The sequence below is a fragment of the Fusarium odoratissimum genome, assembly GCF_000260195.1.
Source record: "Fusarium odoratissimum NRRL 54006 unplaced genomic scaffold supercont1.48, whole genome shotgun sequence".
In the NCBI taxonomy this organism is placed as follows: domain Eukaryota; kingdom Fungi; phylum Ascomycota; class Sordariomycetes; order Hypocreales; family Nectriaceae; genus Fusarium; species Fusarium odoratissimum.
In genome coordinates this window covers 26,235-49,291 of record NW_022158728.1, presented here as the reverse complement: position 1 = coordinate 49,291, position 23,057 = coordinate 26,235, and the positions used below count along the sequence as shown (strand labels likewise).

Below are 23,057 nucleotides of genomic sequence, written 5' to 3'. Positions count from 1 at the left end.
CTCATCTGAATTTAATGAGCAGAGGTGAAAGAGGAAATGATTTAGCTTGATTCCCGACTTCCGAAAAGTTCATTTCATAGTGGCGAGGCCATGGTTTCCCAAACTCGAATCTCCTTTTCGTTCTTGAGGCATTCCTAGTCCCTTAGAATGCTTGTTGTGAGACTGCAATGGTATGCGACGTATAGAATAGTTAACATTCCAGCTGATACACATCCTCTGAATGTTTGAATCAATGTCGATAATTCTGAATACGTCTAGATCTGGTGGAGGTTTAGCTGATGAGCCACTTCTGACTGATGATGTATAACTTACTTAGAAATCTTGTACTTCTTCATCTTGGGAGGTTTTGGTTTTGGGGCTGGCTTTTTCACCTCGATCAGCTGAACAGCTACAACGACCGTATCTTCGCCAACGTCATTTCTCCCATTCGAGTCAAGGAAGAACTTGATCCCCGCTGTTGTTTCTTCCTTAGTTCGCAAGTCTAGCTCAGCAGAATGTTCGCCCTCACAGAAGCCCCACTTCTGACTCTCGGATGCTTCAGTCACAAACTGTAGACTGGTGAGGATCCCTAAGCTGTCGACCCATAGACGAAGAGTCTTGAGGTAAGCTCCATTTGGGTTCCATCCACCTATTTCAAAGTGGGGTAAATCTTCAATCTCTACTTCGAAAGAACCTTCGTGTATGCAAGTGCACCGGTCTTGTTTACTGACATTTTTCTCATGCTCTGGTTCGGAGATGGCGAATGGTCCGAAGTACATCGGTTCATGACCCTCAGCGTACTCGAAAGCCATGGACGTAATCATGAGTAACTCTGTCGTCGTACTGTGACACATTATGATGGAAATAGCTTCGAGTGGTTTTGAGCATGAAAAGCTCTTGAACCATATCTTCTATACACTCATCAACGTGACTTAATGACGCGAGTGCGAATTCGTTGTTGGGATTGACCATATCGACTTCAAAAGGTCCAGATGGTAGGCCATAGTCAAGATCCAGTGAGTTTGGTTGGAGAGCAATATCCTGCAAGAGTGTCATAAAGAGCAGAGAGGGTAACTTTTCGTGGTTTATAAGCGTCTTGGAGGATCTCATAGCAATCGACGTGAAGTGGCGCTGCAAAGGACTGAGGACCTTGGCAGTCGTAACTGTGCGTGCATTAGCAGTGTAGCAAACACACTCCGCCGGTCTCAGTGATGGTATGCTTACACTGTGACGAGTCGGGTGTCGAATACCTCGCCATGTTCACCAACTTCATCATCATCATATACACCATAGTGGTTATCCTCATGATGCCGAGCTTGCTCGATTAGAAAGGTTCTACTAGTGTTAGACCAAAAAAGCGATAAGGGGATATAACTTTGAGCCTTACTCTTGTGTTTCTGGGTCTCGAGCAATAATTATAAAGTCTCCCATCCATTCTTTGTCCACAATGGCAACTCCAGAGTCGCTGTCGTCGTCACAGCCGCAATAGGAGTCTCCCCACGAATCGTATTCGTAAATAGGCCCACAGCACAAGGCGCAATAGACAGTATGTCCGCACACGACAAATGATACAATGAAGCTGCGACGGATGCAATTGTTGCTCTTTATAAGGGCAAGAGTAGAGAGAGAGTAAAAGACTTATATGTCTTCCAGTTAAGTTGGCAAATTATGCTGTTTAAATAGTTAGCAGGACAGGTGCCTCTATGCTTATTGTAGTAATACTACATAAGGGCGAGTCAACAAATTGAACCTGCCTGAGCGCTTTGTTGCCCTGGATATCACTTTGCCACTGAGGCTACTTGTTCAATTGGATGATAAGGTTTAAGGCAGCAGCTGCATGATCTGTTGACTTGATAATAAGGTTATTGTGTTTTTAGGCGTAGTGTATGACGCCTATATTCTGGTTGTGTTTACAAAACACTATTGTGTTGCTTTATGTGTGGCTTCGGCATTACTTCTCTCTTGATATCACATTGCCACAGTTACAGAGCCTGATCATATAATACTTGTGACATTGAAAGTAGTGACCTGCATTATGCGTTATCAGAAATACCTTCTTACTTATATAAAGTCCCACTATAGCCAATGTATCTTTGATCTTGTAGCTTCGATTTGAAGGATCCCTGCTCAGTACAACCGATCTGCCTGTTCGTCAAATAAGGGCTTAGGCAGAGGACCTGACGAGTACTGAGGGGTTTCAGAAGATTGCACCAATAGTGGGAAAGATCATCGACTTGTAAGATAAATACGCAGTCAATATAATCTTGTCAGGAAAGGCCAATGGCTTGTCGAAGTAGAGGTACCGCATGACCGTGCTATGGGGACCAATGCAATGACTCCATTTTCGTCCGTTATCTTCAAAGTGAATCTCGAAACCTTGCATATTAGCGTCGAGTCCAAATCAAACTGCATGATGCAAATCGCTATTACGAGCGGCAAGAGCCAGATTCTCCAGAACGCGCTTGGATCGGGGACTTGTTCCTCAGCTCATTGGGGTCGCAGGGCCAAGGTTTGCTACCTTTCAAAGGTCTTCTGAAGAAGTCTATTGCCGTGGGCGTGCTCTTAGGTACTAAAGTTGACGCCATGGGAGTTGAGGTTGACTTGGAGACCTGGGGCAAAGACTCTGCCTTGGGCTTCGGAGCACTACGCTGTTTTGAGAGAGGCAGGTATTCCTCTATGATCTTGGAAAAGAAGCTCCAGAGGCGACGTCGGTTATGCAAGGCCCTCAGTGTACCACGGTAGCCACGAGCTTTGAACGCATCGAACCCACGACCACTGCCAAGATCGTTGATGACCTTTCAAAACAAGAACATATCGACTTGACGACGCTAGATCTCTTCTTTAGAAGGGAGAAACTTGAGTATCCAGGCAAACTCCGTGAAAAACTTGTTTTCCCATACCATGTCAGAAATATCCTTCGGCACAGAATATTTGCCCTGCTTCCGCTTCTTGCGCTGATTTCGCCATGGACCTTGGTGGCTTGCATGCAGAGCCATTTGGTGATTTCCAGATGGCGCTTGTGTTCCCCGTTGATTGTGATACGGCCCAGTTTTGTAGGATTGGCACGCCCCGGTCGGTACATTTTGAGGCGTCCACGATCAGCAGCTGGTCCAGTTGGTACTTTTGGGGGTGGCCCGATTTCTTGTACAATCGACTTGTGGGCTTTCTTCAAGACGTTTTCGGTGATGTCGGTGACCTGGCCGTCGTGAATAGAAACGGGTGATAATGACAGCATACCCTATCCCTGTGGCATTAGACCAGCTCTTGCTCCGATATTCTTTTACTGGGCCATAGTCAAAGTCCAGGGCATCTGGTGACCCGTGGGAGGGTGGCGGAAGGTGAGCTGTGAAGACTTGGTACAGCCGCGGTGTCGATCATTCGTGGCTTCGCAACCTTTCCAAGAAGTTCGTAACAGTCTTCATGCATGGGAAATACCAAGGGTCTTCACCTCCGTAATCATACCTTTAAATATTAGCCCCTGATAGTTCTCTCTTGCACAGAAGTTACACTGTCATAAAGTCAACGTCTTGTGGAATTATCTTGGTGTTCTCCTCAAAATCGACATGGAACTCGTTCGCATCCTCCTTCTCAGCACGAGGCATAATGAAGGCCCTAGAATCATTGGATACTGATCACATAGCACCCACGGTACGCAACTTCCAGACTCGCGGTGCTGCTTGATAAGCTTGACCCTCCAAAGCCATTCATTCATTCTCGACAAAGTCGAAGCCCTGGTCAGATAGGCAACTATCATATGCATTGGCTGAGTCACTGGATGTTGGAGCGCCGCAGAGGGCACAGTAAACAGAAGGTGAATATCCGGACATGATGACAATGATGATGACGAAGGATGTTGACGCGTTGTGAACTCAATCGCGTTGGTGGCTTTGAGACACGAGAGTGATACCACGTATCAGATCGACAGGTGGTCAGAAAAGAATGACCACTGCTGTTAGTGTCTCAGTATTCAACACCCACGAACCCCAGTTCTCAATTGACGTAATCACACGCCTTTTCTGTCCAATCCTCCCGGCCCCAAACACGTCCGAGACAGCGAAAAAAGCAACTTTCGTCTATGGAATATATACATTGATATCGGTCGTCGCAGTCTCATATACGCAATTGATTCGTATCTAGGGTCAAGAAGCCACCATGCGTCTTATTCGATTGTATACACTAACGTGAAGCGGTTTGTTCCGTCGTATCCGTGACTTTGACATCTTTTGGCCATCCAAACAAAGTGAGCGTTGTTTCTTGCATTTGGCGTTTGGAGAATTACTCATGACTCTACAATTCAGCAACGAATGCTAGACAGACTAATGAGCCATGATGATGAAGGGAGCGACATGGAATATGAGCTCGGTGTAAATATAACCCGTGATTGCAACACTTTAGCGACAGGGATTGCTTGTTGGTTCATCGTTAGAACTGTCAGCGCTTGAAACCTGAGACGATGGATAAATCACTCATCAAGGCCAAGTTCGACAGCCTTGTCCAAGCAGGGCTGGTATTTTACGACCAAGAACAAAGGCTCATCGAATATTTGGATGGAGGATTGAAGGTATTACGCCATTGACTGCACAGCCGGGCACGTCATACTGACAATCTTGACTGCAGTTTCAGTTCCTTCTCACTTCGGCTTTGGCAAGGAAACCGACCATTCAAACAGCTGGAGCCCAGACGCAACAGGATATCAAACTATCCCAGCAGAAGCGAGAGGGGAGTGACATCAACACAGCGGGTTATGAGATCTGTGACGTTGGAAGAACGCATGTCCTGGTGACCAACAAATTTTGCTTCGCCAACCCTCATTTGATGCTTCTGACTTCAGACGGCCACCAAAGGCAATACGAACCTTTGAATAGGGGCGATCTAACAGCAGCATGGAGTGTTTTGACTACATTGGGTGACGATTATGTTACCTTTTTCAATTGTGGACGAGATGGAGGATGTAGTCGATTGCATAAGCATATGCAGCTGATCCCAAAGCCGAAAGATAGCTTTGCATCTTTTCTCGATGCTGATGGTACAAAAGAGCCTAATGTTCCCTTTCAATGGTTCTACCAACACTTCGGACACTCTAAACCCGACATGGACGATTTGGTCACTGTTTACAGCGACCTTCTGAAGCAAGCCACCAAAGTTGGCGAAGGGCGATCTGAGCATGCTGATAGCTCACCTCCTGGTGCTGCAGTTCCGCACAATCTTTTGCTTACGCAGAGGTGGATGGTTGTACTTCCAAGACGACGAGCGGCTGTTAATAAGGAAGCTGGAGCGAATGCTATTGGAATGATGGGCGTTATTGCTGTTGCAACACAAAGCGAGATTGATGGCTGGATCAAACTTGGACCAGCTGCCGCTCTTACAGAGCTTGGCGTGCCAAAATAGATTTGAGCTGTTTGATATAATCCAAGAAGCACTTTTATAATTGGATTCTGAGTTCCCTATCATCATTATCATGTATGTCGTTCCCATCACTTAGCTTCCCTGATAAGCAAATTACTACCAGCCCCTTCATCAGCACTGACACTCACATAGCTCCCTGAAGTTACTGTAGTCTTCCCCTCGCCCAACAACCCCTCCTTCTCAATAACCTGAACAGGGCTTTCAACACAGCCTTGACACGTCTGCATCTGCGACTCAGACAACATGCTTCCGGCAATCCAATTATAAATCACCCACGCCGCTTGCAAAAACACCAAATCTGCAAGAAGGATCGCCAAGAGCATGATACCCGGACTTTTACTCTGTGGAACAGAGCAGAGATATTGTGAAACTACTGTCGCATCATTACACCCCAGTGGTCCCATCTCACTAGCGAACCTGTCGTAAGTTTCGTTAAGAAGAACAAGGTTCTTATCTGTTGGTGGAAGAGGTGCTCCAGGTATTGGAATCTGGGCATAGCGTGTGGCTTGGCCCGTCAATGACGAGTCGTTTAGAAAAGAGCCGTTTTTGCGATTCGGATCATCTGGTGGGAGGATGGCGTATTGAAGATCCTTTTTGTCCAAAAGCAAGTTAGGGGCGTTTTGGTTTCCGAGGTCAACGGCTATGAGGGAGTGAAGAATCCTTGTGTAATGGAGACTTTCCCAAACAACTGGGACAAACTGATTCTGGGTTCTGTTAGTATTAGAAGTTACACGGCTGACGTGGACGCACCTTTGGGTCAGTCTTTATGAAGGACGTGTCGTTGAGAGCTACGGGTTGTTAACTGGTTATCCATAAAAAAGGCTGGTAGGGAGAAGAAACTCGCGTTCGTTTTGAATGAACCCATCAGAGGAAAGAAACCACCCTGCGAGGTTGAATAACTTCGGATCACGAATGCTAACTCTTTTCAGGATATGAGAATGATATTCTTGGGGGCTTACTTACTCCTTGATGTTCGGGTTCGTTGTGAACGTGATCCCTCCCGTCATCCAATATGAATCATCTCCCAGATCTTGGGTCTGTGACATTGTTGACAGAATACCCGTAAAATACACATTCAGCAACCTTGTTCCCCACCATGTACTTGCATGAGTCTTGTAATCATCCTCAATAACATAATCGTATATATGATCACTCTGACCAGTGTACTCAACACCAAGGGTAATGTTCACAAGGCCCTCGCTTGTCATGACATTGCAAGAGGCTGTAGCGTCAGTGAAAGTCGTGATCCAAGAAAGCCACCAGCTGTTTGAAGCTCTAGCATCTGATTTTCGAAGATTAATGTCGACTCTTGTTAGATAGCAATCTTCAAGAGTGTTATTTAAGTATGCAATGGAAGGATATGTCTTTCGAAAGCCTGAGTCATCGTCAGATGAGGTAAGAGCTTTGACGGAATATTGAAAACCAAGGTTGGTGGAGAAAACGCGATCACCAACAGACAATATCTTGGGCTGGCATTTGACCTTCATATTATTATCCCAGTTCAGCGGTGCTTTCATGAACCATCTGCACAAGATTATTAGAACGCCAGTGAAGACGTGAGATTCTTAGTACATACCGAACAGACTGGGTTGTTGTACCGTTGGGATCGTCAGTAAAGATCGGCTTGAGATAAAACGCACTGGACGCCAGATTGATGATCGTAAATAAGACCATCAATATCAGGCCGCCCACGATGGCTACAGGAGTAAACCATCGAAATGGGAACGGTCTCGTAATGGGATAGGAGAACCACGAAGAATGCATCGCGGCGGCAATTGGGAAGTTCTGCCCTTGTAGATCTGATGCGTAACAATTCTGAGATCAGGAAATGTGGGCATTTATCTACCTCAAACCCAGCTCTTCAATCGTAACATGAAGGATCGTGATCCCTGCGAGGGCTGAATAATTCGATGTAGGGTAAGCTGTTGAGGCTCGGCAATTTCCATTTCCGATTGGACAAAAGGAGCCAAATTTAGCACAAGAAATCCTCACGTCGCATTTTGGCCAACTGCTCAGCCTTCTTTTCCTGCACCTAAGATTGATTAACGTTTCATTGCTCCTTGCTATCAACTATCTAGCGAAAGCTTAACATGCTCCCATGCGTCCTTGAGCCAATGATTTTCGTGGCATTTTTATCCGCAGTTACCACAAAATGACTGCCTGTCTGGTAATTACCGGAGATAAGAAGCACAGCCACAGGGCAAGACAACAACGAACGGTCTTGTAAATATTTCGCAAAAAGAGCTTCATTTAGGTAGTAGTGAGATCCATGGCTGATAACTCGGAACTGGCAGATACCCGAGACTTGAATAATTTAGTGCAGAGTCAGGAATCAGGTGAAGCGCGCACTACCGATAAGCGCGCGGCATTTAGGGATTATCTTAGACTTGTTACATACTGGGCTGTCTTGATAATGCTGATTTACGCGGGCTCTGTTGGTAATCAATTTTCTAAGCCACAGCTTCCTTGTCAGCGTGCATGAGTCTATCATAAACCTTTCACGCCGCGTGTTGACTTACGTTTCTTACGCCTTCACTTTAATCGACGCTGTAGCATCGCGCAGTCTCACGAAGAGAGTTTCGAGAAGAAGATTGATATTTATCGGATTAGCTTTCAAGTCAATTCTCCATGACAGGTTATAGTAAAGCAAGGTATGTTCAATGCCAACACGCCTGGTGGCTTGTGACCTTCGGGAAGTTGACTATGACTTTCGTGAACTTACGCTGATACTCCTCCTAGGAAGTGATTGTAATTGAAAATACGCGTCACTTTCCGGATATATGGAGAACTAGGGATAAACCGACTGCGGGTAAGTTGGCTAGTCATCTGCAGCTTGCTCGCGTTCTCCGTGGTGTTTTCCAACAAGGAGAACCATGAGCTTGGTAGCAAGACTTTCTCGGTGATCATAAAATCCACATTGATCCGAAACCCAAGGCAAAGTTTTAAAGAAAGTTTGTTATTCGATTCGATAATACTGACCTACTGGCTCGACAGTTTTTACACTGCGCGACAGTCGGCACTCGGCAGCTTATCAGAGTTCTGGCTGTCACATGATATCGTGAATTTAATATCTGCCACGTAATTTCATCAATGGAAGAGTGAAAAACAATTGCTTGCATACTTTTTCTCTTCGCCTTTCTACTATTTATATAGTGGCGGTGTTTCTCGGGCGACCATCTCCGAGCTTCCGCCGACACTTCCATGCATCAAAACATCTTTCACCGACCACGGAATTAAGTACACCAACACGCCATGTCATCGAGCAGATATCTCAGAAATCTTACGCGCCTGGTATCCGGAAGATCAGGTTGCTCTGTTACCTCAATATCAGAGCTTCCGAAGTACCCGACTTCTGTGGCGCGAAAGTCGTCTACTCAGGCAGCACCCATACTTCATCAATACCCGCCTACAACTCTTGAGGATCCGCTCACATTTCCATCAACTACGTATAATACTATCGATGAGAACGTGAAGGTTGAAGAGGAGGAAATCGCCGGTTATGATGCTTCGCGATTTTATCCGGTCCGAATCGGGGAAGTCTTCCAAGGCCGGTATCAAGCGGTGACGAAGCTCGGCTTCGGAAGCTCATCCACAATATGGCTTGCCCGAGATTTAAGGTAAGTCAATAAGATGGTTACGATCGTGGATACTCAGCTCATTTGAGATACAGAGACCGCAAATATGTCGCGCTCAAGATCTACGTCCATACGTCCCGCAATCACCGAGAAATTCCCGTATACGAAACATTGTCACCAATCCTCGGCAAGACCAGACACCATGGAGGGAGAAACATCCGGATATTTTTAGACTCGTTAGAAATGAGCGGGCCTAATGGTCGTCATAAGGTACTGGTACTTGAAGGCACACAAATGAGTCTGCGTGACTACAAGGAAATCTTTCGAACAGGTGGATTTGATGAGAATTTCGTCAAAAGAGCAGTCAAGGGGCTATTGAAGGCTCTTGACTTTCTTCACACGGAGGCACAGTTAGTACACACAGGTTAGTCCTGGTTTGCGATTATGTGTCTATTTATATTCCTAACATTGCAGACATTCACCCCGGGAACCTATTGCTAGGCCTTGAAGACGATTCACAGCTCCAACCTCTGGTGTCCATGGCCTTTAAATCACCTGTCGCACGAAAGCAAGTCTTAGAATGTCGAACAATCTACCTCTCAAAAGTCATGCGCCCAAGGCCAGGTCCAATCCTATTATCAGACTTTGGCGAGGCGAGGACCGGACTGGGACCACACGCTGGCGACATTATGCCGCTTACATATCGCGCACCGGAAGTCATCATGAGCATGCCATGGAACAATTCTGTGGATCTCTGGAGCGTTGGTCTGACCGCTTGGGATCTTCTCGGCATGAATCGGTTGTTCACGGCGAGGGATGGAGATGGAGAAATGAGCGATGCAGCGCATCTAGCCGAACTCATGGCAACGCTAGGTCCGCCACCCCGGGAATTTCTGCAGAGGAACTCTGGGAGAGCGGCTGACTTTTGGGACGAGCAAGGTAATCGGGACAGGAAATTTGAATGGTTTTAAAGACGCCTACTGACATAATGTAGTAGGCAAATGGAAAGGACTCGCACCTATCCCCAAGAACCGCTCTCTGGAAGAGCTTGAGACCAAGCTTGGTGACAGCTCGGCTTTCATTGCATTTCTGCGGCGTATTTTAACTTGGATGCCAGAAGATAGACCTACTGCGAAGGTGCTACTACAGGATCCGTGGTTAATGACCGAGAGCAGTACTAGTGCGAAAGCTGAGTCGCTGGGTGCTGAGGGGCAGTAATGCTAAAGGAGCAGATCCGGAGTCGAACGAACTCTACAAGGCGGGAGACCAAGAGGTCAATTCTCACTAAATAAACGCTGGACATTCCTCTATCTAGAGTACAAAATCATGATAATGTTATCATGGGTTTAGGCATGCTATCATATGGCTAGAAACTGAGAGTACTTAGGTATAGAAAGGTTTATTGCAGTATGAAGCGATGCCTGTTGTATGGAACCATATATAGAGATAAATTTACCAAGAATCGAACAAGTCAAAGAAATAAACGATAGAAGTTGACCCTATCACCAAGCTTTGCCCGAAATAGATTTCTTCTTCGTAGCGCCCCTGAGCCTCCCAAAGAAATTCCCTCCCATAACCGCCGTCCTCGCAACAGTTTCATCCCTCTCCCTATGCCCTTCACACTTCCTCGGCGCCACCCGCCCTTGACTCTCCCAATAAAACCTCGACACATCAAACTCATGATGCGTCCCCGGCGCCACGCAAATAACTTTCTCCTTCGTAGCTTCCAGCTGCGGCCAGCAAGTATCACACCAATTACAGCCCGGAAACTCCTCTGACTTATTTGCGTTTGTGACTTGAATGATCTTTCCACAGAGCTTGTTGGAGCAGCATGCTGTTGAGTCGATGGTAGGCCACCATTCGCGGAAAGAAGCCTTTTCGGATGATATCATTGATGCTTTGCTCTTAAGCTCGAGCTGAGTGCAGATTTCGTTGCAGACGTGGGTTGCGAAAAAGAATTTGAAGCCTTCTCGTCCGAGGTTTGTGTCTGCGAGTTTGAAGCGTTCTGGATCGAGGGTGTGAATAGCTGGGTCTGTGAGGACGTGGCCTACGCCTTGGAGGTCGCAGACCAGAAAGCTTCCCCATGATCGTTCGTAGGTGAAGTGTGAGAAGGCCTGTGCTGCTTTGTTGAATTCATCGTCTGGGTTGTCCTCGTTGACATAGCTGCAGTTATTGTTGTACTTGACATAGTCACCCTCAATAAAGGGTTCAAGGGAGATGTAATCGGTACCGGAATCGCCAGATTTTCCCTTCAGGCATGATGTGACGATAAAGTCGATCGAATGCTTATCGTCTGTCAAAGCGTTGAACTCTAAAGCAAATGCCTTGCAGAGAGCTTGGCAGCGCATGTCCTCGGCCAGATGCGCAAGCCGCTTTCCACCACGCTTAAACGACTTGACGACGTAGGGGTTTGTGGAATGCGTCGTCTTGGCGCAGTATGCAAGACGCAGAGCGCCTTGAGCGAAGGGCATGCGGCGTTTGTGAACGTTAAGCTCCATGACACTCAACTTGATGTTATCATCGTGAGCCATCATGTCATTCAGTGTACCAGAGCGATGAATCACAGTATCCGGACTGAAGCCTTCGACAACGAGCTTATCTTCAAACCAGTTCTGGTCAGACCACTTCTTCTCAACATCTTCAAGAATCGCTTCGCTCTGCTTTTCGTTGAACTCGTCGTCTTCCGCTTCGCCGATGGCGTCAAGATGAGACATTTGAGCAGTCTTGGTTCCCTTTTCGCCAGTTCGAGAAGAAGACTCTGACATTCGAACAGCGGTGCGTGAAGCAGAGCTTGTAACGCTCTTGACTACCAGGTGACGAAGGGCACTGTACGTAGTGCCCAGCTCAGCTTCTTCAAAGAGCAGGCCACCCTTCGCAGTACCCTTGGAACTCGCACCAAGAACACTACTCCTCGGCCCGGAGTTTGCTTTCAAAGCTTCCCGGTAATGCGGGTTCGACTTCAAAAGCTTACAGTCTGCTGACGCAGCAGCGTATTCCTGGAGGAACACGTATGCCATCTTGTCAGTCGCACTCAAGATACGGAGAAGAGCGTAGTTGAGATTCAGACCGATCATCTGCTTCAGAAGAGGCTGATACTGAAGCTTGTGCGGTTCACTTCCAGGAGTGTAGTAGTCATCGCTCTTCTCAGTCCAGCTGTGAAAGATGTTCCCGTGTGGCGGGGCATCAGCGATGTGAATGATGCATCTGGTCTGATTCTTCCAAGAAGCATTGATGGCATGTTGGATACCACCAAGGACATCTTCAGGTGCATCACCGCCACCCCGAGCTTTCAACTTATCAATGAAGCCCCTCACTTTCTCCACATCAGTAGTGAAGTCGATGAACTGAATGTGATTCTTATCACAGTGGTCTTTATAACTGACCACCGCAATCCTCACCTCCGCCTCATTATAGAACGTCTCGGTAATATCCTGCATAATCTTCTTGACCTGCTCCTTAGCAGCTGCAATGAACGGACCCATGGAAGAGGTAGTATCCATGAGAAAGAGAAGGTCCGTGGCACAAGCTGCCTTGAACATTCCCTCGTTGGGAGTTCTTTTCATTTGGGCTGCAGCTTGAGCTTCCCGTTTGAGTTCGAGAACACGAAGTCTGGCTTCTGCAGCGGAAAGGCCTGTAAGACCTGCCTCGCGCTTGAGACGATCGTTTATAGCGCGCTCCTGCTGCATTGCACGGCGAAGATCATCGCGTTCGATCTCCATCTGGCGGAGACGTTCGCGGGTGCCGGATGAGGTAGCGTTGGATGTTCCGGAGTCACCGGGGCTCCGGAGACGCTGGAGAGCGCCAGCGATGGGCGGGACGGATCTAGGTTCATCGCTGCGGCTTGGAGCTGCGCGGTCTCTGCTTGGGGGATAGGGAGGGAGGATGGTAGATGCTGAAGATGCTGAAGATGCAGTGGAGGTTGCGGACGAGGTGTCGAGGACTGGGTCAGTCAGGGCACGAATGTCTCGTGTCTCTCCATCATTTCCAGTAGAACCTGGTGGTGAGTATGGTGGAGGGGCACTCATTTTGGTATGTTTCAATGAATCGGACTACTTGATGGATATCGCTGTTCTGTATTGGAAGCAATATATATATTCAGCCCATCTAAACTCATGTTACTATTTCCATACCGGCTACCGAAGTCGATCAACCTACTCCTCATTATCGCAATGCTAGGCTCTTTCGGAAATCTAGTGTGTCCTCTTCGCCCGATAAGGCTTCCTTCGCGCATCGACATATCAAACGCAACTCCACTGAAGCCTCCATATAAACCGGGCGTTTTTCAGGCCTCAATTCCGCGCCGTTATTCCCATTCCGCATAATCGGGTCCAATCACAGCCCCTGGTGTCTTGCCCCTTTGAGAGCTGATCGGCACGAACTTCCCTGTTGGTCTAGATTGACCAATCACGTCAATGCACGAATTCGCCCTGTTTGAGGGTGTAGTCCTGAAAACGCCGTGTCTGCCTGATGGAGGCAGTGTTTTGGTGGAGTCATGTCGGTCGCCCATTGAGTTACAGCTTGGAACTTGAGCATAAACATTACAGGGGTTGACGCCCGAGAGCAGTTAATTGATAACATTAGACTTGGAGCTTGTGAATTGAGATTCTGAGAATGCCTGGGGCGGGGTTCATCACCAGAGACATCGCCAAGTCGCCCGAGTCAAACTATCTTCCGTCTGTCAGCCCATTACTCGGAGGTGCCTATATGGGGATCTCAAATAGAGCCTTATAGGTTATACGAGGCTGAATGTTTGTAAATTATTGTGGTAAAACGTCGGTTTGGACTGTGCCGCATTTTCTTCGCTCATTATCGGCCTCAACACCATCTTTCTCATTGCACTCTTCACTTTCATTTGAGACCTGCCATTGATCTCAGTACCTTTCATGATTCTTCAATCGTCAACATCACCTTTTTCTTGAACAACGAGGCATCATCATGGCAGATCCTCGACGTGCAGAATGGTTCCTCTCCAAAGCCTCTCTTCAACCCCCTCCCCGTCTCGGCCGTCTAACCGAACCACCCGCCCAAGATTTCCTCCCATTCACCACTACCAACCGCGATGCAGCTCGCCAGCTCCTCGTACAACAGAGAACATCGGATCCCAACTACAAACCCCCAGATCGACAAAAGCGACATCTCTTCCGCTCCAAAGAACAAAAAGCTGAAGCCTGCAACACTTCACAATGGAGCTTTGCGAAACACGAAGTCGCGAAAGCCTTTGATGTTTTATTGGCACAGGAGACACTCCCACCAGCTGGTGTTGCGCAAGCTCTTTTGTTGCATACGACACTGACCTCGTTGGATGAACTTTGGGGTCATTTGAATGATGCGCAGTTGGAGAAGAGGATGAAGAGGAATAGGATGAGCGAGATCTTGAGCTTCGATTCAAATAGCATGACGTGGTTGGATACGGCGACTTCTCGTGATAACTTCAACTATGTTCACTTGTTGTGCCAAACACAAGCGAGCCAAGGAGTCTTGAACAGGGCGTTTGGCATGGCCTTGTCCAGATCATCTCTCGAGTCTATGAAGCTTCTGTTGAGCTTTGGAGCTGTGGCATCCGGTTGCCAAGATCTCATCAGCCAGCATATTCGAGCCCGGAACTTGGAGTTGGTGAGTTTGCTACTATCAGCACCTAACTCAATGGCTCCCTCGGATTGGAAAGCATGCCTTGAACAAGATTTCGCAAGGGCAGAAGCAGGAGAAGCTTTGTCTCTCTCATTTATTCTCCTGCTCCTATCCCACCGCCCAGAACTGGTCTCGGAGTCCTTTCTTCTCAGTGCACTAAGACTACAGAGCTACCAAGCCACAGCTGTGATATTGGGCTACGCATACTCCAATCAGGTCTTCTTCGCCATTCGTCACCAGGTCTGCGAAATCGTTTCTCAATACCAGAATGGCAACCAGAGGCTAGCCTTCTTTACTCTCCTATCTCATTCTGGTCTTGTCGGAGACAACTTGGTCACTCGAGAAGAGCTTGTCAAGGAAGTACTCGCTCGCCACTTACCACTTGTCAATCTGCTTGTGCATGCTGGTGTCGCGGTTGATGTCCCTCCACACAATGCTTTGAAATGGGCTGTCTCACAACTAGACTTTGACATGCTGGAAATTCTTAGACACGGGAATCTTTTGTCGCCTGCATCCCAAGTACTGGGCTACCTGCCCGATAACATCCCAGAGCCTGGCATGGTCCATTTCATGAACATGTTTGGATCTATGGGTCTGGGAGGACAACAGCTTGACTCATGCCTAGTGCGTGCTGCGCAGAGTAAACAACAACACCTTGTCGAAACTCTGCTCCATTACGGCGCATCCGTCGAGGCTAAGGAGGCTGCTGCCATCCGCGCAGCTATCATATCTGCTGATCTGTATGTGCTCAGCGTGCTTCTACAAGGGCAGTGTGCATCGGCTATACTTTCAACGCTTATTCCTACCGCCATGGAGATATCACCAAGAACCATGAGGTTCGGTGTGATGCAATGTCTCATTAGAAAAGGTGTTGAAAGACAGTCACTTGGCACCGCTCTGCTGCAGCTCATATTTGAAGAGGGCGATATCGACTCTGACCTCATCAAGCTTCTTATCGACAATGGTGCGCCGCTGGATTCTACCTCAGACGTTGATACTTCGCCACTTATACAGGCTACGAAGAAAGGAGATGTCACAGCCCTAAACATGCTCTGCAGCGCGAAGCCCACGGCGGGGGAATTGGCTGCTGCTCTTCCCTTTGCGTTCAACACTATTGCGGCCTTTGGCTACGATGTTGCGCTTGAGCTAATGACCCTGCTTCTCAAGCAAGGCGCATCTGGTCCGCCAGTACACGAAACATTGCTTAAGGCAATTACATCAGACGTACCACTCGGCTTTGTGCAGTTGTTGACCGAGCACGGCGCTAATGTCAACTATGCATCTGGTCAGGCTTTCGTGCGAGCCATTGAGATGGACAAGTCTTCACTTCTGGAGCTGCTTTGCTCGTCGTTCCCGCCAGACCAAATAACCGTCCATGCAGTTCTACCAATACTCATCGACCCAAAGCACTACAACCTCTCTAACATTGAGCTCTTCCTGAGCGCTGCTTCACGAGCTACTCCAAAGCCATCACTCACAAATACCTATGCTCTCATCAAAGACCACCCACAACGTTCAGAGCTCTTACCGTGTCTTCTTCGCCATGGTCTAGACATCAATGAAGAATCTGGTATGATTCTCTGCCTTGCTGTCCGAGAACACGACATGGATCTCATCAAGTCAATTCTTGCTCTCGACCCGGGTGCCGCTACGCTCTCCAACGCCTTTCGCGAGGCATGTCAAGTCGAAGATTCAGATTTGAAACTTGATCTTATGGAGCGCCTACTAGAAAAGGCTTCTCCAGCTGAGATCGGACAGTCTAAGGCACTGCTGCAAGAAACCCAAGCCGCTCTCGATGGAGACATGGATGGACTTTGGTTACTCCTAGGCCACAAAGCTAATGTCAACTTCAACAACGGCGAAGCTGTTCAAGCAGCTGCATCGAATAGCGCAGGGTACCCAATTATCCTCAACATGCTTCTCTCAGCTGGTGCTACAGACGTTACCGTCGAGGAGGCATTTGACGCTGCTAGCAACGCAGATACACCAGCAAGCATCAAAGCGGGTATCTTTGGAAGTCTTTTTGCTTTCCATAAAGAGATCTCAGTTGAGATTATATCTCGAGCTTTTGTCAAGGTGCTTGAAAGCCACCCTGATGATGAGCACCTCCCAAACCTGTTATTAGAGCATGGTGCTGGTGCTCAAGTACAGCTCGCGACACTGGAGGCTGCAGCTGAAGCATCTCCAGGCGGACTGTTTCTGAAGCTTCTGCGACAGGTCTCCGACTATACCATGCGTAATGAGATTTTCGAGTATATCCGAATGCACACTAGTATGGAGTCGGCGCACAGACACGAGGCCTATGAGACCCTCCTGAAGCAAGGTATAGCCGAATCCCAGATCTCTGATGCCCTTGTAGTGTCAATTAAGAACGATCCTACTAATCGGGAAATTCCTATGTTGCTCCTCAACAACGGCGCCCAGGTCAACTATAAGAACAACGAAGCGTTCGCCGCAGCATTTCAGTCCCGAAACTTGGAGATGTTCGAACTCCTTTGCTGTTACCTCGTGAAAGGCGAACATGATGAAGCAGCGAAGCTCGTCTTTGAGCATCCATATCTACGAGAGAATCCTTCCGTTACTGTTGATCAGACTGTTCGCGTGAATATCTACAGGAGTGTTCTAACTTGCAACATTGACCCCAAGAGCATCTACACTACGCTCGTTCACTTCCTCGATTCACCGGAATCCAGCCTTCCCATTGTGGAACTTCTGCTCCAACATGGTGCCAATCCCAACGACGAGGATGGGCATTGCTTCTACCTCGCAGCACGACACAAAGAGGAATCTCACTTCCGAGCGTTGTGCAAATACGCAGAACTATCCATTGTCCTACCCACGCTTTCACGCCGCATTGTGAAAGAGCACAACGTGACGCGATGGTTCAAAATCTGTCTTGAGATGCAGCCATCCCAAATTGCCGGACTTTCAGACCAGCTTTTGTATCAGTGTATACGCAAGTTTCCGAATGGAACTGATTGTCTGGATGTACTGTTGGGGGCGGGCTTGTCGCCTTCTGCGACGATTAGTTATCGTCTGCATAAGAATTGGGTGGAGGAGGAGATTTCGTTGCTTATTTGGTGTCTTGTGTCCCCATTGAAAACAGGGAATAGTGTTATTCTTAAGTTGTTGGAACACGGAAGCAAGGGTAGGTCAAAGTTCCGCTGCCCAATAACTAATGCTAACTGTATGACAGCTTTGCCAGACTACGTGACACCAGACTCCAAGATACCCACCATCTTTCTCACACTCCTCAACAAGTCACGAGCTCCCGTTCTAGAAGCTATGCTCAAGCTCGAAAGCACCAATATCCTCAATGAGACCATCTCCGGATCCAAGTTCAGCTCTCTGGCTTCATATCCCAAGAAGCCTAAACTTGAGTTCACAACTCTCTTCGAAGACGACGACGAGATCTCACCACGTGAAGCATCACTCTTCCTCGGCAATCTTGACGCCTTCAAGTTACTCAACAAATCCATGCTCCCTGACGACGGCACCCTTCATCTAGCAGCTCTCCTCGCCCTCCCCGATTTCACAGATTGGCTTCTCGAAACCCACGAGCCAAACTATGAGGAAGAAAACTTTGGCTTCATGGTTCCCCTGGCACTAACATGCTACTCCAAACCCTTTCCTTGGTGTAAAGTTGCCAACGAGGAACAAGAGTGGTTTTCTCGTTTAGAGGAGACTATGAAGATTCTGATCCCAAAAACATTGTCCAGCTGGAGATATCGGCAGAAACTTCCGTTGCATCTTGCACTGGAGAATGGGAGCCAGGTTACTATGGCTATGTTGAACGTGCTGAATGTGAGGGGTATCGGGAATAGGGATAAGTATTTGTATACGGATAAGACGGGTATGCATTACTCGCCTTGTGAGTATGTTGAGACGTTTGTGGAGGTTGATGATGAGGAGAAGGGCAAACTGGTTAAAATTCTTCAGGAGCATGGTTTAAACTGATTAGGGATGATATATCTATTTTCTTGTATCTATTTGTTCTGCATTTATATACCCATGATTTTCTATCCTATAAACACATGAGATAGCTGAGGCTCGCATTGCGTGCCTTACCTCGTGACTACCTCATGCTAAGTTGGGTACTTAGTTAACATTCTTGTAAAGTCCATGACTTTCGGACCAAAGCTTGTTGATCTTGTATTTGCATTGGCTAGACTAGCTTTGTGATAGATTTTCCTTTGTTTCCACCATTGTAAACATCTATCCAAGCCCTAGGCATATCCTCAATCTTCGCTGGGACGATATTCTCAATATCAACATTGATTCGTCCCTCAGCCGCTGCCTTGATGAGTTGCTCCATCCCATCAGGAATCTTGTCCATGTGATCAAAGAGAAAGAACCCCTTCAAAGTCAACCTCTGCGAGATAATCTCAAACCAATTCTTCAACATAGTCGGCCTATCCGAATTGTACGTGCTCACAGCTCCACAAACTGCAATGGTCCCAAACTTCTTCATCCTCGTGAGAACACCATCCAAAACCGATCCACCGACATTATCAAAGTAGATATCAACTTCATCCGGTGTCGCCTCCTTTAGGTCCTGCATAAACGTGGGACTTTTGTAGTCAACACATGCATGAGCTCCAAGATAGTCTCTCACCCATGCACACTTTTCTTCACCGCCTGCAATGCCTACTACACGCTTGGCACCAAGCAGCTTGACGGCGGTCTGCACGACAATGGATCCTGTAGCTCCAGCTGCAGCGGACACTACGATTGTGTGCTGGGGTTTGGCTTGCGCGATATGCAAGAGTCCGACGTAACCTGCCAGACCAGACCCTCCGAAGGCACCGAGGTAATGCGTGATGGACAGGTTGTTTGGTAGAGGGGCGATATGTTGCACTGTATCGATGTCTAGTATGATCTTATCGCCCCACCAGGATCGATAGGGTTCCATTACCAAGTCACCGGGTTTGAATCGTGCGGAGTTGGACTCGAGAACTTCGCCGATCACTCCGGAATGCATAGGGTCGCCGATCTTGATGGGAGGGACATACATCCTGTCCTCATCTACGGTACAGCCAATGAATGTGCGAAGGCCTGCATCATTGGATATATAAAGAACCTTGACCAGAATTTGTTCCTCTTTGAGAGGCGGGAGCTGAATGGTATCCAGTCGAAATGTCGGATTCGGACCGTCAATGGTTGGTGTTCCATCTGTCTTGTTGGCGAAGACCCAGACTTTAGCCTCAGTAAGTTCAGTCATGTTGATAGTAGTAAGAAATAGAGTTTGAAGATCGAGATTATTTCCTTGGGGTTATGATAGCCGGGCCCTGTCTTTATGGAAATATCTTCATCGTGTCTCCACTCATACTGGAGCATCGGTTGTGGGCCATGACGATGTGTGAGGTATTAGCTAGAGTAATCATCCACTAACTGGCAGGATTACGAAGAGATCTGCTCATACTAGGGTCCAAAAACCGAGTCCTCGGAGAGTTGCTCAAATGTGGTTAGAGAAATAAGTAGTCGCGCCGCAATCCATGCAATCGATACGCGAACGTGCAAACCTAGAGCTATTCCTTTCCAAGAATACCGACTACGGATGAACTTTGTGCCTTTCTTCTATCTTCATCTCCAGAAGTTCTGCCAGTCATACGCTCACGGTGTGCGATAGCTAGTTGACTTCGGGCTGTTGGCTAGATTGATAGAGAGTCCTCGCTAGGAAGCCATTTCTTGCAATGTATTACAGGGCAAAGGCTCTACGGAATCTTTCGCAAAATCAGTTGACTGTATTAGAACCATTGGGTCTCTCTATTATGAGTGTCTGGAATACCATCAGTCCATCTGGAATTGAGCAGTAGTTATGCTGCGATCATTTCCTATTTCCTTGCCATCCTCATCTCGTCATATAGCTTCGTGGTGCTGTGATATGCACCTCATCAGTGGCCCTGGGTCGTTTTCTGAAGACATCGAGTAGTTCTTCCCCCCGTGTTCCAAGCCTCATCTTTGTACCAACTTTGCTAGACGATATCCGGCTGTCCATTCCCGCAAACACTTGGAGCATAGATTCGTCTTATAAGAATCCCTTTCACGCCTGCCACGCTGATCACGCATTCTTTGATGTGCCTTAAGTGCATTGATCTCAAAGTACTTCAAAGAGTCTTCTTTCTCATCGTAGTCTTTGCACATGATTGCAGGAGGCCCAATGCCTCTGACACGTACGATGCAGTAACGCTTTGCTGGAGGCATCATGGCTCCACTTGCTTGGTCGCGGGGCCTCCATTCGCAACTACCACAGATTGGTCCGGAGAGAGGACTTGGCAGAATTCGCATGCATTCTAGGCAAAAGCGGTCTTGGACTTAAGTTGGAATGCACCGAGACGGCAGACTGGGCAGAACCCTATGAATAATCCGACGTACCGGGATGATCGGTATAATCATTCGTGGCCACTGGAGTACGCCATCGATATGGCATTTGCGGACGCGGACGGTTCTGATTCGGCTGTGGAGGGGTGGGAAATTCATTGACTGTTTCCCTTTCTTTCCCCTTGCCCTTGTCTTGGCCACTCTCGTGTCCTTCGTTAGATATCATGTCAAAGTCCGCCATTTTTCTAACAATGTGTTTTAAAGGAATAAAAGTTGAGTAGAAAGCCTTGTGTCTTAGTAATGAGTGTCTATGGTAGTGGAATGTTCATGTCCCAGCATATCAAGTGAACCGTCTGTGAGTATATACACATACTTGCACCTGCACTTCAAAGGGGAAAAGCCCTTCAGGCAACCACTTGTCAGACCCGAAACCTGACTGATCAGGTGCTTGGAGAGTTGTGATAGTGATGGTGGTCTAGTAACCTCTATTATTCGACCCCCATTCTTTCTAGCTCCTGAATCATCTTTGTCTTCACTCACAGATCGCCCACTAGCAGCTGTGAGTGCTCAGAACAACTGGAGCCCTCATGAGTGACTACATGAGCTTTCTGTTGGTAATATTAGCAATGATTATTTCACGCTCTAACATTGACCCAGTCTACGTTCAGTTGTTCATTTGGCCTTTTTAAATGATAGTCCATAACAATTATATCACAGATTCCCTATGCTTGCTTCATTTCCAAAATTCTAACCTCAGGGTCACTCATACCCCGAGCTACCTTCGTTATGGAACTATCAACCCCTTTCTTTTTGGGACGCGATCCTTTTCGGTGCACCCGTGACATCTACCACCTGGATACAAGGCAGGGTTCTTAAGGCATTTATAACAGTTGCCTCGGGCTTTTGCTTTCTCTCGAGCCATTCTTTCATACCCTACCCGCTTATCCCGGCATGATTGACAAGTAGTAATTCCTCCAACAGGGGGTCTGAGACCGCATCGATGGCAAATTCCATGCCTGGCAGTGTCTCTTCTCGTGTCTATATCGACCTGTCTGCGGTTTGAACGATCTTGGTGCCCTACAGGATAGAATCTAGATCCATGTGGGTTCCTTTGGGCTATTTGACTACCACTAGGTCCAGGCCCCGGATTCAGAGAGCCTTGTAAATAATGGTTGGAAAGCTGTGCACTATTACTGACGCCTGGAGGTCCTCGAGAGCTTTCTCCCTGGTCATAACCCGACCTGTACAAAGATCCTCGCCGACTTGGGTCATGAAAGGCCATGCCCTGACGAGCTGGGTCATATGGTAACCCGGGTCTAGCATGGCTGCTAGGGTTGTTCAAAAGAGTTAATGAAAAGGTTTGTGGTGCATAGATACCTGACTGATCTGGATACGGAGAAGTGACTGGTTGGTGTTTGCCACCATATGAGTCATTACGGGCCGTTTGTGTTAGTGTGCGACTGGAGGCTGACCCGTATGGTCTGTAGGGATAGTCCATGTTGATGCCCCAAAAAGCTAATCTGTCTTCTAGTATCTTTTCTTTACAAAGTGGGATATTCCTACCACGTTTAAGGTATATTGGTTCTCAGGAAAGTCAAAACCAAACAGCATTTTTGAAAGTGGTATTTATAGGGGATTGGCTTCGTGATAAGCGGGCTCAATCTGGGATGCATCCACTCATATTGTGATCACCATCGTGAATGAGACTTCTTATGGAGGCCGTCTCCTGTGTCGTGAGGCTGTTGAGTGAATGTAAGCTTAGGTAACAAGTCATAGTGATCCTATGTACCAAGACATCATAGGTCAGGGTCATAGTAGTTAACGAATTACTGGCTTCAGAGATTTGAATTATATTCTTAGCCTTATTACACAACCTGCATCAGAGCATTCTCAAACTCAATTTCGTCAGTGGTAGTTGGCTGGAAAGCGGTTCGACTTGACTTACCACGTCACCAAATAAACAACGGAGGAATACAATGTCACCAAAGCCTCTCACTAAGCACGTTACATTATTGTTAAGTATTGTTTATTAGTTGCACGAATTTTCAGACATTTTAAGAGTGAGGTTTGCTGTCTTCACCTCATCTATCTTTCTCCCATCCTGAATAAACCAAGACCTCAACAGTCTTAACTCGCGACCCTAGGTCA

General features: G+C 47.4%; 8 protein-coding genes across 10 annotated transcripts; 3 read left to right on the top strand and 5 right to left on the bottom strand.

The window, feature by feature from the left end:
• Nucleotides 1-308: 308 nt before the first annotated feature.
• On the bottom strand, nucleotides 309-1,237 carry FOIG_15166 (uncharacterized protein; the record flags this gene model as incomplete). Its single annotated transcript, XM_031216494.1, has 3 exons — nucleotides 309-847; nucleotides 897-1,142; nucleotides 1,204-1,237. The coding sequence occupies 3 exons, from the start codon at nucleotides 1,235-1,237 to the stop codon at nucleotides 309-311; spliced, it is 819 nt and encodes a 272-aa protein (XP_031053719.1).
• A 1,168-nt stretch (nucleotides 1,238-2,405) lies between these two features.
• FOIG_15165 (uncharacterized protein) lies at nucleotides 2,406-3,581 on the bottom strand (the record flags this gene model as incomplete). The annotated part of the gene is made up of 3 exons (XM_031216493.1): nucleotides 2,406-2,754; nucleotides 2,880-3,217; nucleotides 3,504-3,581. The coding sequence occupies 3 exons, from the start codon at nucleotides 3,579-3,581 to the stop codon at nucleotides 2,406-2,408; spliced, it is 765 nt and encodes a 254-aa protein (XP_031053718.1).
• Nucleotides 3,582-4,357: 776 nt separating this feature from the next.
• On the top strand, nucleotides 4,358-5,453 carry FOIG_15164 (uncharacterized protein). Its single transcript, XM_031216492.1, has 2 exons — nucleotides 4,358-4,540; nucleotides 4,597-5,453. The coding sequence occupies exons 1-2, from the start codon at nucleotides 4,433-4,435 to the stop codon at nucleotides 5,365-5,367; spliced, it is 879 nt and encodes a 292-aa protein (XP_031053717.1). The 5' UTR covers nucleotides 4,358-4,432; the 3' UTR covers nucleotides 5,368-5,453.
• FOIG_15163 (uncharacterized protein) lies at nucleotides 5,132-7,255 on the bottom strand. 2 transcript variants are annotated; one of them, XM_031216490.1, is made up of 5 exons: nucleotides 6,962-7,255; nucleotides 6,349-6,909; nucleotides 6,230-6,300; nucleotides 6,136-6,173; nucleotides 5,132-6,089 (listed from the first exon to the last, which is right to left on the bottom strand). In XM_031216490.1, exons 1-5 carry the CDS (start codon nucleotides 7,147-7,149, stop codon nucleotides 5,454-5,456), a joined length of 1,494 nt encoding a protein of 497 aa, XP_031053715.1. In that variant the 5' UTR covers nucleotides 7,150-7,255; the 3' UTR covers nucleotides 5,132-5,453. The 2 variants fall into 2 exon arrangements, with proteins under 2 accessions (XP_031053715.1, XP_031053716.1); XM_031216491.1 differs by having other exon boundaries at nucleotides 5,314-6,083; nucleotides 6,962-7,238.
• Nucleotides 7,256-8,600: 1,345 nt separating this feature from the next.
• Nucleotides 8,601-10,312, top strand: FOIG_15162 (CMGC/SRPK protein kinase). The gene is made up of 4 exons (XM_031216489.1): nucleotides 8,601-9,002; nucleotides 9,056-9,384; nucleotides 9,435-9,899; nucleotides 9,955-10,312. The coding sequence occupies exons 1-4, from the start codon at nucleotides 8,638-8,640 to the stop codon at nucleotides 10,176-10,178; spliced, it is 1,383 nt and encodes a 460-aa protein (XP_031053714.1). The 5' UTR covers nucleotides 8,601-8,637; the 3' UTR covers nucleotides 10,179-10,312.
• Nucleotides 10,313-10,329: 17 nt separating this feature from the next.
• FOIG_15161 (uncharacterized protein) lies at nucleotides 10,330-13,086 on the bottom strand (the record flags this gene model as incomplete). 2 transcript variants are annotated; one of them, XM_031216488.1, is made up of 2 exons in its annotated part: nucleotides 10,343-11,100; nucleotides 11,191-12,985. In XM_031216488.1, the coding sequence occupies 2 exons, from the start codon at nucleotides 12,983-12,985 to the stop codon at nucleotides 10,463-10,465; spliced, it is 2,433 nt and encodes an 810-aa protein (XP_031053713.1). In that variant the 3' UTR covers nucleotides 10,343-10,462. The 2 variants fall into 2 exon arrangements, with proteins under 2 accessions (XP_031053712.1, XP_031053713.1); XM_031216487.1 differs by having other exon boundaries at nucleotides 10,330-13,086.
• A 465-nt stretch (nucleotides 13,087-13,551) lies between these two features.
• On the top strand, nucleotides 13,552-18,641 carry FOIG_15160 (uncharacterized protein). Its single transcript, XM_031216486.1, has 2 exons — nucleotides 13,552-17,736; nucleotides 17,785-18,641. The coding sequence occupies exons 1-2, from the start codon at nucleotides 13,896-13,898 to the stop codon at nucleotides 18,543-18,545; spliced, it is 4,602 nt and encodes a 1,533-aa protein (XP_031053711.1). The 5' UTR covers nucleotides 13,552-13,895; the 3' UTR covers nucleotides 18,546-18,641.
• Nucleotides 18,642-18,753: 112 nt separating this feature from the next.
• FOIG_15159 (uncharacterized protein) lies at nucleotides 18,754-19,809 on the bottom strand (the record flags this gene model as incomplete). Its single annotated transcript, XM_031216485.1, has 1 exon — nucleotides 18,754-19,809. One exon carries the CDS (start codon nucleotides 19,807-19,809, stop codon nucleotides 18,754-18,756), a length of 1,056 nt encoding a protein of 351 aa, XP_031053710.1.
• Between the last annotated feature and the right edge of the window lie 3,248 nt (nucleotides 19,810-23,057).

Coding starts and splice junctions, on each gene's coding strand:
- FOIG_15162 (XM_031216489.1), top strand. CDS start 8,638: ATGTCATCGAGCAGATATCTCAGAAATCTTACGCGCCTGGTATCCGGA. Junction 9,385..9,434: donor GGCACAGTTAGTACACACAG/GTTAGTCCTGGT, acceptor CTAACATTGCAG/ACATTCACCCCGGGAACCTA. Junction 9,900..9,954: donor TGACTTTTGGGACGAGCAAG/GTAATCGGGACA, acceptor GACATAATGTAG/TAGGCAAATGGAAAGGACTC.
- FOIG_15164 (XM_031216492.1), top strand. CDS start 4,433: ATGGATAAATCACTCATCAAGGCCAAGTTCGACAGCCTTGTCCAAGCA. Junction 4,541..4,596: donor ATTTGGATGGAGGATTGAAG/GTATTACGCCAT, acceptor TCTTGACTGCAG/TTTCAGTTCCTTCTCACTTC.
- FOIG_15160 (XM_031216486.1), top strand. CDS start 13,896: ATGGCAGATCCTCGACGTGCAGAATGGTTCCTCTCCAAAGCCTCTCTT. Junction 17,737..17,784: donor GTTGGAACACGGAAGCAAGG/GTAGGTCAAAGT, acceptor ACTGTATGACAG/CTTTGCCAGACTACGTGACA.
- FOIG_15163 (XM_031216490.1), bottom strand. CDS start 7,149: ATGCATTCTTCGTGGTTCTCCTATCCCATTACGAGACCGTTCCCATTT. Junction 6,910..6,961: donor ACAACAACCCAGTCTGTTCG/GTATGTACTAAG, acceptor AATCTTGTGCAG/ATGGTTCATGAAAGCACCGC. Junction 6,174..6,229: donor TGGGTTCATTCAAAACGAAC/GCGAGTTTCTTC, acceptor AACAACCCGTAG/CTCTCAACGACACGTCCTTC.